The following is a 12,464-nucleotide window of genomic DNA, read 5'->3' as shown; positions in this document are numbered from 1 at the left end:
GAAGAGGCAATTTGTGATACACATATTCAGTCTTCAATTTTGAAAAATGACCAACCAACATTTATTGTGACTTTGCTGGCTTAGCATTATGTGCTGTTTCCAAGGAGAAGTAGTTTCTTAGCCATCAATATCATAAAACCAGAGTGCATGGAATATTAGGCCTATTATGACTAGGACGCGCCCAAAGTAAATCTACATGATGTCGGACCCAGATGGTCTGCACTTTTCTGTACTTTCTGAAACATCAGATCTTGTGCAGTTTTCTAGCAATAGGCTTAACTGTCCTATTTTTCCTTGACTTGCATCAGATGAACTGTTTCAAAATTTGGCAGGTTGGGGGTGACACCTAGGCTGACGGATGAGCTATCCTTTGTGTGACTGATATCGCACCTACTATGGTTGGGGGTTATTTTATATCTGACCTTTTTCCTTGAAAGTTTGAGTCATAATGACTGTTTGATTTTGGGCTTAAGGTTGTCATATCCTACTAAACTTGCGTTCCCGTCACGGTCGTGGAGGTACCTTCCATCCAGGATGTTTAATTATTCGTGAGGCCGGGGAAGCACCGTAGCTGCGGTTCTCAAACACATCTGTTGGGGCAGAGTGGGGATGATGGGCGTCGCTAGGATTTTTTTTCCAAGGGGGGCAACCATTATTTCCCATTGGGTGGGGATTTTATCGAGGGCAAGCTAGGTCTAGTGGTAAAATGAAAAAAGACACGAAGGGGGAAGGCGCCGCGCCCTCGGCTGCGATATATTTTTTCACACAACATATGCATGCTGGGAAAACTCGACTTTGAATAAAAGATTATACTCGAGGGTTTGAAAGATTTTTTTCCAAAGGGTAGTAAAGTCCAATACATGTATTTACACGGGAAATGTAGCCTAGGCTTTTCTCAAGACTGGCAATAAACCATTTTTCTCCCCCAAACACCGCTGCACAAGACTAGTGCACGTGAATCAATACGAGCGATTCACAATAGTGCGCCTTCAAGAGTTTCTGACGCGTTGGCTAATCACAACGCACGAAATTTGTCGACCCTTTCCAAACGCACATTAAGTCGACAAATTTCGCGCATTGTGATTGGCCAACGCGTTGCAAACTCGAGGCGCATTATTGTGAAACGCTCGTATTCGCAAATGGGATAAGCAACAAGCACGGCGGTCTAATTATTTAGTCGTTAGAGGGCGCACTACGCGCTCAGCAGCAAGGTGACACGTGCTTGTCGAGTACGGCCGGCTGTGAGATCCGTCAAACTAGGCCCTGTACTTTTTTAACTGATGTCATTGCATATTTCTGTTTCTATTAATTGATAATGAAGGAGTGATCCGTACCTCAAGCCAGCTACAACCACAGAGATACAAGATGTCAAGAAGCTGTTTGACCATGCATGTGGATAGGGGCCCTACGCGTTTGCCATGTTCACAGTTTTATAAATATTCCAACCATCCATCATGATTGTCCTTGGTCAAACCATGTTCCTTGCTCTAACGTTATGGTCAAACATTTCAGTACCTAAATGTAAACCCTCAAGGCCCTTTGTCGTTTGCTTGCACTGCAGGTATGTTGAGATGACGGGGTTTTGTACATCTGAGTGTTTTTAGTGGAACCAGGGAAAATCTGTCATGTCTGTTTTTTGCGTCGATTTGTAGGCCCTATGGAATTATTGAGATTATCCACTTCCTTCAATTGAATACTTAAATTATAGGCACCATTTACGATGTTTAAGCTCACATATTAATGGTCAGCCCATTGAGCCTATGAAAACAAACAATAAAGAGTGAGAAGAAAATAGCAATTTAGGATGAAGAAAAATTTCACGTTTTGTTGGACTTCTTAACAGGTTAGGACCTGACCCTAGACTGCATTGAACTAATCATTGGACAGTCTTGACAGCGTCTAAGACTCTTGCTGGATATTCACAACTTATCATGCCTGTCTGTAGAGCACTTTAGAAGAAGGATGTTACCACAACCCAGCTTTCGAACCAGATGGTGGACTGGTCAAGTTCAGCCAGCCACTGTCCAAAGAGGAAGGATACCTGAGCCAACCTAGCAGCACCAGCTGCCCTGTGTGTTCTCGGATGACTGTCATAGCTGCCATAGTCATCGCATTCTGTGTGGTGATTGCTGTCATCTTTTTTATGGTTGGCCATTTTTCTGGTAGGGATCCGAGCCAGTTCATTTTGTTTGAGTAGTGACTTCCTGAATACTTTGAGCTGATTGCATTGTTTCCCAGCACTTTCTGTTCAAAATTTGTCAGACTAAGACCAACCAGTAAATGTTGATTGGACGTTCAGTGTCTTCATTTTCCTTGTGTTTATTTGTGCCTTTAAGAGGAATTGAGAAAGTAAATTATTTTTTTTCTTTGACAGAGAATCCAAAAACCCAAAGAAAGCATGTAAGTTTTTGTAATTGTTTGGAATCACAGAGTTGACTTAATGGAAAAACCATCATGACCAAGTCGAGAAATTCAAGTTTTAGCCTATAGCCCTGGAGAGTGGAGTTAGTGCCAAGCTAATCCTTGACCGATCAAAGAAAGAATTGCAAGTGTTCTGTCAGTTTGGTTTCTTTCTGTGCATAGCATTGGGCTGGTCATCAAGTGGGTTGCCACAGTCTGTTTCTACATCGTCCTCTCATCTGACAACAGGTTAGTATTGAATTTCCAATATCACCCTTAAAAACTACTCCTTGGAAGAAGATAGTGACCTTGGATTTAAAGGGACCATGTAATTTATGTTTGTCTAAAGTCCGTGAAATTTCACCATTGTGTTTCAGTCAACCTTATTTTCATTTTTGGTTTGCTATTTTTAGTGGTATTTTGGGGCCTTTTGGGCTTTTATTCTAATATGAATTTGCATAGACCAGAGAGCAAACCTCTTCCCAGGCACTGAACCTCAATGTTGCACTGATTTGAGCTAAAAAAAATTGCTAAAATATTTACACTTCACCAATGAAGAGTTCCATTTCCTTTGGCAATTTATTGTTGTAAGTATATGGCAACAAGCAAGTGAGCAACTGTCTCTCAGAGAAATATGGAAGGGCTGCGTAGCACCGTGATCAGAACATTGACAAGAATATAATATAAAAATCAGTGCTCTGAAACATGTAATTGCCGAGTTTTCGGTAACTGAGTATTCTTCAAGGCAAGCAGATTCAGTTTACAACTGAATCTGCTTGCCCTGTGTGTTTCAGACCACTGATGTTATATTATATGCTTGTCAATAACCTTTTTTCAGAGTTGTTTAAATTGAGCAAATGTAGGGCTTCAAAATTTAAACATGAAAACATGGAAACTCAACATTGTCTCCCTGGATTCAAATCACACCAACAGTGCCCTCCCTTGTCTGGAAAAACCTTGGTCAATTTTGATTAAAAAGTGCACTCACAGGTTACTGTAACTCCGAAAAGATTTCAACCAGTAAGCTTTCATTGCAGAAGAGTTTAAATATACATAAAAAGTGATTCTAACAAAAATTCATTGCAATGTTCCCTTCATAAAAACACCCGGTGATGATTCTACAATTCTGTACCAAAGTAATATTTTGTTAAAGCTGTTGGGAGAGCGTGAAAATGCGTAGAAAACTTTATGCTGAAGCAATGCTTATCAAAGTGATTCCCTCAAACTTGTACTTTAATTGACTTAAACTCTTAAGCTGCACTCACATAAGACTCAAAATTGTAAAAGTTACTGCCTGTTGTAATTCCATCATGGTTATTCTTTTTTGCATCTACACTTGGATTACTCGCAAACCATGGAAAATCTCTTGTCAATAAAAACCGGAAGGGCCTTTCTGCTCAGAGTCTCACAAGAATGCCTTTTGTGACCCAAAGAAAGCACAAAAAATTTTGGAATTTTTATGTGTGGTTTCTGTTCCAGTGTTGTACTTGCACTCGTACTTGAGTACTTTTTGGTTTGGTTTATTTTACATCTTTGTTAACATTGCAGGTCGATGAACAATGAAAATAAATTCACAGTAACAAGATACACAATTTTATTTAAATTTTAATTCATTTACAATAAACGAAGATGTAGGATGCTGGGAAAAAAGCCAAGGCCTATACGAGACCCCACACCCCGTCTTACAATGAACATTTCTACACGTTTTTGACAAAAAATAAGTTACATTAAATTGTCTCATTACAATACAAATACATCTAGTTGGTTTAGGATTAAGGCAGTCAAGGATTAGGAATTAGGTCTTTAGTAATACATGCAAATAGTATCATGAATATTTATGAGTTCAAATCACTGGTAAGTAAGAAACGCTGAAGATTTTTCTTGAACTGATACACGGTACATGTTGGTGATAGGCAGTTTAAGCTATTCCATAAAATCAGGCCTTAGTGTCTTATAGTTGATTTGGAGAAACTTGTTCGTACACTAAAGATGTGAAACTTGAATGACAATCTTGTATTATAATTATGGATTGAACTGTTTAAAGTAAGCATAGTCTGTATGGCTGTTGGAAGGATCTGGCGCTCAAATTTATACATTAAAAGGCCAAATGATATTTGTAAATATTAAAGATAGTGAGACATTTGAATTTTAAGAAGAGAGGTCCAGTGTGTGATCTATAACCTGATTTATTAATCAGTCTTAAGGCTTTCTTTTGAATAACATAACTTTTGTTTTAGTATAATATAGTTGGTAAGTATTGCCCCAAGCTAATACACCATACTGTAAATGAGGTAAAATTAATGTATTATACAAAGATAAAAGACTGTGGGGGTAACATGTGTTTCAGTTTTCTAAGAACACCAAGATTTCCTGAGATGGACATGTGCACATTTTGGCAGTGGTTTTTCCAAGAAACCTTATCGTCAATGATAATTCCTAAGAACTTTACGCTGCTTGCTTTTTGTATTATTAAATCATTAATATAAATATTTGATTCAATGTCTTTATTTGTATTAATAAAGTACATACAAGCAGTTTTCTTCAAATTTATGGATAATTTGTTACTGATTAACCACATTGAAATTTTTTGTAGTTCTCTATGCACAATTCTCAAACCTACTTGTAAATTGTCACAACTGTAGAAGATAGTAGTATCATCAGCAAATAAAATATAAGACAATATATTTGAAGAATTGCATAAATCATTTATATAGAAGAGAAACAAAATGGAACCTAATATTGAGCCTTGGGGGACACAACATTTAATTATTTGGAATGTTGATCTTTGATGCTCCCACTCGACAAATTGCTTTCTATCAGAAAGATACCTTCGAAACCAGTCCAGGCCAATCCCTCTAAGCCCATACTTTGACAGTTTATTAAGTAATATATCGTGATCAATGGTGTCAAATGCTTTGGACAGATCAAGAAAAACACTAATTGTATTTTGTGATTTATTGAGTGACTGGGTGATTTTCATCTGTAAGGTCAATAACAGCCATTTGTGTAGAATAATTTGCTCGGAAGCCATACTGAGAATTGCTGAGGATGTCAAATGCTTGAAGGAGTGTGATCAGCAACTAAACGTGGGAGAGGAACGGATGTCGGACCCCACAGTTCTGGGGATACCAGTGCTCATGCTCTTTGGAAAAGTACCTGTACTTGTACTCTTGGAAAAGTACCTGTGCTCGTACTCTTGGAAAAGTACCTGTACTTGTACTCTTGGAAAAGTGCCAGTACTTGTACTCTTGGAAAAGTACCCGTACTTGTACTCTTGGAAAAGTACCTGTACTTGTACTCTTGGAAAAGTACCTGTACTGGTACTCTTGGAAAAGTACCTGTACTTGTACTCTTGGAAAAGTACCTGTACTTGTACTCTTGGAAAAGTACCTGTACTTGTACTCTTGGAAAAGTACCTGTACTTGTACTCTTGGAAAAGTACCCGTACTTGTACTCTTGGAAAAGTACCTGTACTCGTACTCTTGGAAAAGTACCAGTACTCGTACTCTTGGAAAAGTACCTGTACTCGTACTCTTGGAAAAGTACCAGTACTTGTACTCTTGGAAAAGTACCAGTACTTGTACTCTTGGAAAAGTACCTGTACTGGTACTCTTGGAAAAGTACCTGTACTTGTACTCTTGGAAAAGTACCTGTACTTGTACTCTTGGAAAAGTACTTGTACTTGTACTCTTGGAAAAGTACCTGTACTCGTACTCTTGGAAAAGTACCTGTACTTGTACTCTTGGAAAAGTACCTGTACTCGTACTCTTGGAAAAGTACCAGTACTCGTACTCTTGGAAAAGTACCTGTACTCGTACTCTTGGAAAAGTACCAGTACTTGTACTCTTGGAAAAGTACCCTTACTCGTACTCTTGGAAAAGTACCAGTACTCGTACTCCTGGAAAGTAATCGTACCTGGGCGCCTAGTCAGGGCCTTCAGTGAAGGCATGTTAAGCACCCAGTTGATTTTGCTCCATAGATAACATAAAGAAGCCACAGCAGTGCATTTCATGGTATAAACAACGAAGTCATCATAACCTGATAGCACCTGAAATATCAAACTTTCCAACACACAGTCTTCTTCTGAAAGCCAAATGTTACTCAAGAAGAGAATCCTTTGGTGTTTCTGCAAAGTCGTGAAAATCCGTCTACTCTCTGTTGAATTTTTAACTTATGTTGTTGAATTTTTTTGGTAGTATCCCAGCCGCGGGTACTCGTTGAAGTGGCGGCATCATTAACATTACAGCAAGATTACCTAATGGTGTATGGTGACCCAACGTCTGTGGAGTACAATACACTTGCACGCAAGTTTGCCTTCTACGTGAGTATCGACCAGATATCATGATGCATTTAAGATTTTTTTCCACTTAAAAATGTTTCATAGGGTTTGTTTTTGACCAATTTTGTAATTTTTGTGTTTGGAAATGAAAATGCATACATATCCAATTTTTTTTTATCAAAGCATACGTGTATGTGGTTTTTGCAGGTGTCCAAGATATTTGGGAACAGTCATTTACAAGAGAGTTTTGAGAAGGTTGAAGTTGAAAGATTTAGGTAAAGTACCAGAAGTAATGTTAAGTAAAAGCTTAAGTCCTGCCTTTATAACTTATCTGCACAGATGGTTTGCGTCAGGCATGAAATGCTACTTCTCTCTTTTCCCAGGCCAGGCAGTGTCTTAGTTGATTTTGTCATCAGGCTTGATTGGAAGCCATCACCAGGCCAAGAAACAACGAACGAGTCTTACCTTCAGGCAATCATCAAGACAGAGGTAGAATACGCTCTCAATCAAGGAATCTCAAGAGACCAAGGACAGGAATTTGAAGTAGAACCAGGATCAATCACCGTGCCTACTGGTGAGACTTCCCATTCCTGACCAAGCCAAACTCTAGCCTCAGAAATCTGACGCCACGGTTAGCATGAGCTGGATCCGATTCATGTGGTTCTTTTTTCTCTCTGAATGTTGTTAGAGAGGGCGGCCATTGGTTTGATAAGACAGTTCTGGGATTTTGTCCCATGAGGGTTTGTAGCTCAGTGCCACATAGAGCTACCTTTGAATTCATCATTTTTAGAATTCAGTCCATTCCTAAATTGTTGACTTGGATTTATTGAATTTAGCTTCACCTGATGATAGCACGAACCCTTACCAATATGGAAGATGCAGACATATTCCCTTAATTACGTTTGTGTGATGTTACAAGCAGCAGTCAGTTAATTTTGATACATTAAACTGAGATATAGGTCAAATAGCATTATTGAGATTGAAATTAGTCTTCCAATTTCTAACGGGTAGATTTAACTTTTTTCTGACTGATGTCCAAGCCAGGTGTGTGCACTCTAATTATTTTTTCCCTGAAATGTGTTTGACTTTCCAGTCAATCTTTTGAAGGATGGAGACACTGTTACTCTGATGCCGACACCAGTCGTTACAAGTTTTGGAGTCACAACAGAAAGAACAGGTATGTACCAAGATAAGCATTTCGTGTTTTGTGCTCGTTTTATAATTCTGAGCATGTTATAAGCAACTTGGTTCTCAGAGTTATTCCTCTGTACTTTCTTTTCATCTCATTCAGGAGTGCTGAACACTGAAGACTGTGGCTTGCGACCTGGCTATGATAACCAACCGTTGTCACGTGTGGTGGGAGGCCAAAGGTCAGACTGGGGCAAGTGGCCGTGGCTGGTGTCCCTCCGCATCAGGAGGGACAGCACCAGTGAAAAGAAGCGGCATAACTGCGCTGCTACTCTCATCTCGGACCAGTGGGCAACAACTGCTGCTCATTGTGTGTCTATGCCAAAGTAAGCTCGCCAGGAAATTAACTGCGCTTTTTTGTTGTTGTAGTAATGAGATGTTTCTGCAGTGTCGGTTAATTGATAGCATTGTTGAATGTTCATCCTGCTGTCTGACCATATATGTACTTGTCGATGCTCTGATAAGCAATGAAATAGTGTCTCTGTCCATGCTACTGCAGAAAAACAGCGGTAAAATTTTGGGGGCGGCCAATGTGAATGTTTGCATTATTCGTTCCCTGTGGAGGGACATAGGGTGATTCCTAGCCTGAGCAGGAAAGCAGGGAAAAGCTGGCTCCTTGCCCCTCCACCAACTTTGAAAGGAAGGAGAGTAGACTGGGAACAAGTCCAACAGCAGAGTTTGTGAGACGTTATCACTTGTTTAACACTTCCTGGCATTGTACATGGATGATGTCTCTCTGATCGCAGCACCTTTGCCGTGAAGCTTGACAGCATCGTGGCAGGTGATCTCCAACTGGAGGTGACCTCCCCACATCACCAACTCATCCCCGTGGAGAGGATCCTCCCCTACCCCGGCTACAACTCCCTCAACTACCTGCACGATTTGGCACTGCTCAAGCTGGTACGGCCAGTGGAGGTGACGGACTACGTGCGGCCTGTCTGCGTGGGGAATGAGCCGTTGGAGGACTACGACAATTGCTACATTGCTGGATGGGGTTTCACACAATACTCCGGTTAGTCGAGATTGACGACATCAAAATCTAGACCCTAGGATGTCACTGGAATAATGCGTGATCGGGCGTACCGTATGTTGATATATATATATTGGTCTTATAAACACCAATAGAGCAATGATAGATTTTTTTCAATGAGTTCTCTTCACATTTATGGTGCTGAAAAAAGCACTTTCTGTATTGCTTGAACATTCCAATTGAGCTTAGTGCAATCTAGCCATGTCCCTAATTGGAATGGAACTGGAATGAAGAGAGACACAAAGCCAGGGGAGATCACCAATCCCAACCTGACCACGGATTAGCCGGTGGGTTTTATTTTTTCTTTACTTGACAGGGAATATTTCGAATACACAACTGGATGCCGAGATGAGGCTTATAGATCTGGCCAACTGCACCCAGGACTACGAGAAGTACAAGATGTTTGGATTCACTCCTACAGACGCAGCTGTTTGCTATGTGTCATCCAGGGACTTCTCTAGCCCATGTAATGTAAGTTTGTGGATGCCGAGAGATCACCTGTACTTTTAAGTTCAGCGTGGCCAATCTGCCAGCCACCATCCATAAATAACTAACACAGCTTAGCCATTCCTATTAGTCAACAACCCGTCACTTGGCTGGTCTTAACGGTTGATAAGGCATTGGCTCGAGGGAGGCACGTTACCATAACATGGCTATAGGGGCGGTTGAAATATTGAAGTAATATTGTCGAATAAAATCTTTGGAAGTATATGATTGTTGAACGTGTTATAACTTGCTGACTTGGAAGATATTTATGAGAGGGAATGAATATGTGAAAGGCGGGTATTACATATTCAAGATGGACCCTGCTAATGCCCCTCACCACTGGCTTTCTGCATTCTGCATCACCTCAGGTATGGTATGTGCAATAAGTATGCCAGTCAGTGTCCATTTTAAGGAAGATTGTTAATGACTTCTCGCATAATACAACATGGAAAGTTGGAGGGTTGGAAAAAACATGAAGAGAAATTGTTGAGCAGATTCATTGGAAACTTGTAACTTTGTAACTTTATTTCAGTTTCTGAATCAAAAGGTATACAGTTGTAATTATGAATTGGTCTTTAGCATTTTCAGACTGGTTCGGGAGAATGGACGCTGATAACGGCCATGGCCTAAAACAGGGGACATTATCATTCATCTGTTCTCCCAATCGCTTAATTTTTTGTGACTTTCAGCCACAAAGTCTCTCTCGAATGACGCCACTTCCTGCAGATAACCAAGCGTCAGCCGCGCCATAATTCGAAGACATTTTGAGTGACATGCGTGCGTGAAGAAAAGTTTGCACACTGCGTGCACATGCCCCTGGTGGCGTTACACACTCAGTTGTAATTTGCTTACGAATGTGGCTGTCTACGAGAGGGATCCATTGAAGGAGCTTTTTCTCTGTTGTGGGCTGAAACAAAGATACTGACTGCAAAGGGGGATTGTTTTTTAATTCTGGAATCAGAGCTTCAGGGAAATGGCCTGAAAAGGTGTTCCTTTTTCCCTGTATGTTACTAGGGTGACAGTGGAGGGCCGTTGATGTGTCAGAAGGGGGATAATCGATGGTATATGGTTGGTATTATCAGCGTAGGGATAGCCTGTAACACAACATGGCAACCATCCATAGCAACCAGGGTATCTGCCTATTTAGATTTCATCTCTGCTTCTGTGAATGGTGGTAAGGACCATAAAGAAGAAATTCCTCGACTGGTTCCTTCCTACAGCTTCTTCTGGAAGTTTTATTTTTTTGGGGGGGGGCAGAGGAATTGACTTGAAGAGTTAATCAGTCCTTCTGTATGAAATTAACCTCTGTGTTGTGCTTGTCTTCATTCTCTGATTTCATAGATTTTTCACCCATGATTTGGCATTTCTTTGGAATTTGGGAGACTTACTTCCATAAGTCAGTGCTTAGATGTTGGCCAACCTTCACTGTGATCATATTCCACTTAAAAATACATCAATCTAGAACTACACTTCTATTGACTCTTGCCTCCTGTGTACATATGGAAATATTAACATCTTCCAATATCCTTTTTTTGAAAGATTATCGTTACGGTCAATGCGAGGACATCCAGTCTGAAATCTGTTCGGGGGTGCTTCCCTACCAGAGGATCTTCTCCACTGATCAGAGTCACTTTGATCCTGTCATTGAGCTCATGTTGGCCATCCTCAATCAGTCCTGTAGTGAGCACATTGATTTGCTGCTGTGTTCCTTGCTGTACAAGGGCTGTGGGGAGGGTTACCGTTCCCTGGTACCCTGCAGGGCATTTTGCAGGACTGTGGTAGAGGAATGCCGTGAGTACCAGTGGACTGATGATTTGTTGTTGAGTGACGTCATTAAATGCAACATGTTCCCCGAGGCTTGGAACCCAAACCAGAGAATATGCTATGAAGGTATGCAGGTATGGCTGGATTAGGAAATGTCTAAAATAGACGCAGACTACTTGGAATTAGACGCAGACAATTTGGAATTCAAACTTCAAAAGAGAAGTTAGAAATATGGCCAGTATGGAGATTGAGAGAAAATGACAAATTCTATAGGACTATACTGATGAGTGTCATTGCTTTCATTACTGGTAATGAAATCGAGGATTTCTCAAAAGGTTCCATACTATGATTCTTGCAGACCTAGGGAAATTGTTGGCGAAAAGATGCTGCAGAATGTTTGCTTGTAGTGCTGGGAGAAAGAAATTTTGATAAATGCCCTTGGGGAACTCCTCCATTCAGACAGGGATAGAAACCCATTGATGTGTCGTCTAAGGTGGGTTTCGAACCTGGGTCACTGAGATGGAAGGCAAAGGATGCGCTGTAGATTTAACTGCGCTACTGCTCATATGTTCCATTGTCATTAATGGCAATACTGTGCGGAATATCTGTTCATGTTTAGACGAGGATGCACGATGTGGCAACCAGTCTACCATTATGCTGGCTTCATTTGGTCACGAGCGTCTTCAGTCCCACAACTTCATTGGTCCCTATGGAGAACACTTGGACTGTGTCTATGTCATCACTGCACCTCCTGGACATCAAGTTGTTGCCAAGACCCGGAAGATGGACCTTCACCGGAGTGATATCTTGGCCTTTGGGGAGGGCCCAGATGCCTATGACAAGACCACGCTGCTTCAGAGGTTCGAAGGGGAGGCGGAACCTCCTGTCATTGTATCGGAGGGGGAAGTTATGTGGATTAGGTTCACATCAGGAGTTTTCATGGCGGAAGATGTGGAGGGATATGATCTGGAAATCCATGCCATTAGCCATGAGAGTGAGTACAGTTGAGTTGAGTGAGTTGGGTTAGGTTGAGCTGGGGTTAGCTTTGATTGGAGCCGGAAATGGGCAGTGGAGAAGGGTTGGAGAAGGTTACAGCGGATTGAATTCAATTGAAAACTTGATGGAAAATTTTCACACGTGTTGTAAAGGACATGGTTTGTGTTCTTCATCTGAAATGGTGCTTTACCTTAAAGGTACAGTCCATCATTTTCAGTTATCCAAAATGTAACTGGTGAAATTATTCATAGTTATGGGACTAAGCTCCCTGTGAAATATTTCTTTCTGGCAAGCTATCTTTCTGAAGAAAACAATGAAACT

The 12,464-nt window shown here is 40.8% G+C and overlaps 1 protein-coding gene across 4 annotated transcripts in view; it reads left to right on the top strand.

Moving 5' to 3' along the window:
* LOC110978224 (uncharacterized) overlaps window positions 1-12,464 on the top strand; it is a 50,424-nt gene that overhangs the window by 9,484 nt on the left and 28,476 nt on the right. For 3 of the 4 annotated variants that reach the window (XM_087133135.1, XM_087133137.1, XM_087133134.1), the window contains 12 exons: window positions 1,946-2,162; window positions 2,584-2,649; window positions 6,597-6,721; window positions 6,887-6,954; window positions 7,063-7,253; window positions 7,773-7,856; window positions 7,971-8,193; window positions 8,614-8,879; window positions 9,214-9,368; window positions 10,398-10,557; window positions 10,923-11,273; window positions 11,767-12,141. In XM_087133135.1, coding sequence (XP_086989261.1) covers window positions 1,946-2,162; window positions 2,584-2,649; window positions 6,597-6,721; window positions 6,887-6,954; window positions 7,063-7,253; window positions 7,773-7,856; window positions 7,971-8,193; window positions 8,614-8,879; window positions 9,214-9,368; window positions 10,398-10,557; window positions 10,923-11,273; window positions 11,767-12,141 — 2,281 coding nt within the window. Of the gene's footprint in view, window positions 1-1,208; window positions 1,562-1,945; window positions 2,163-2,583; window positions 2,650-6,596; window positions 6,722-6,886; window positions 6,955-7,062; window positions 7,254-7,772; window positions 7,857-7,970; window positions 8,194-8,613; window positions 8,880-9,213; window positions 9,369-10,397; window positions 10,558-10,922; window positions 11,274-11,766; window positions 12,142-12,464 lie in introns of those variants that run through there. The other variant, XM_087133136.1, reaches the window with a different exon arrangement.

Source organism: Acanthaster planci, linkage group LG02 (assembly GCF_054643075.1).
Source record: "Acanthaster planci isolate LZ-2023a linkage group LG02, COTS_SCS, whole genome shotgun sequence".
NCBI classification, from domain to species: Eukaryota; Metazoa; Echinodermata; class Asteroidea; order Valvatida; family Acanthasteridae; genus Acanthaster; species Acanthaster planci.
This window is presented reverse-complemented; position numbering and strand designations above follow the sequence as displayed.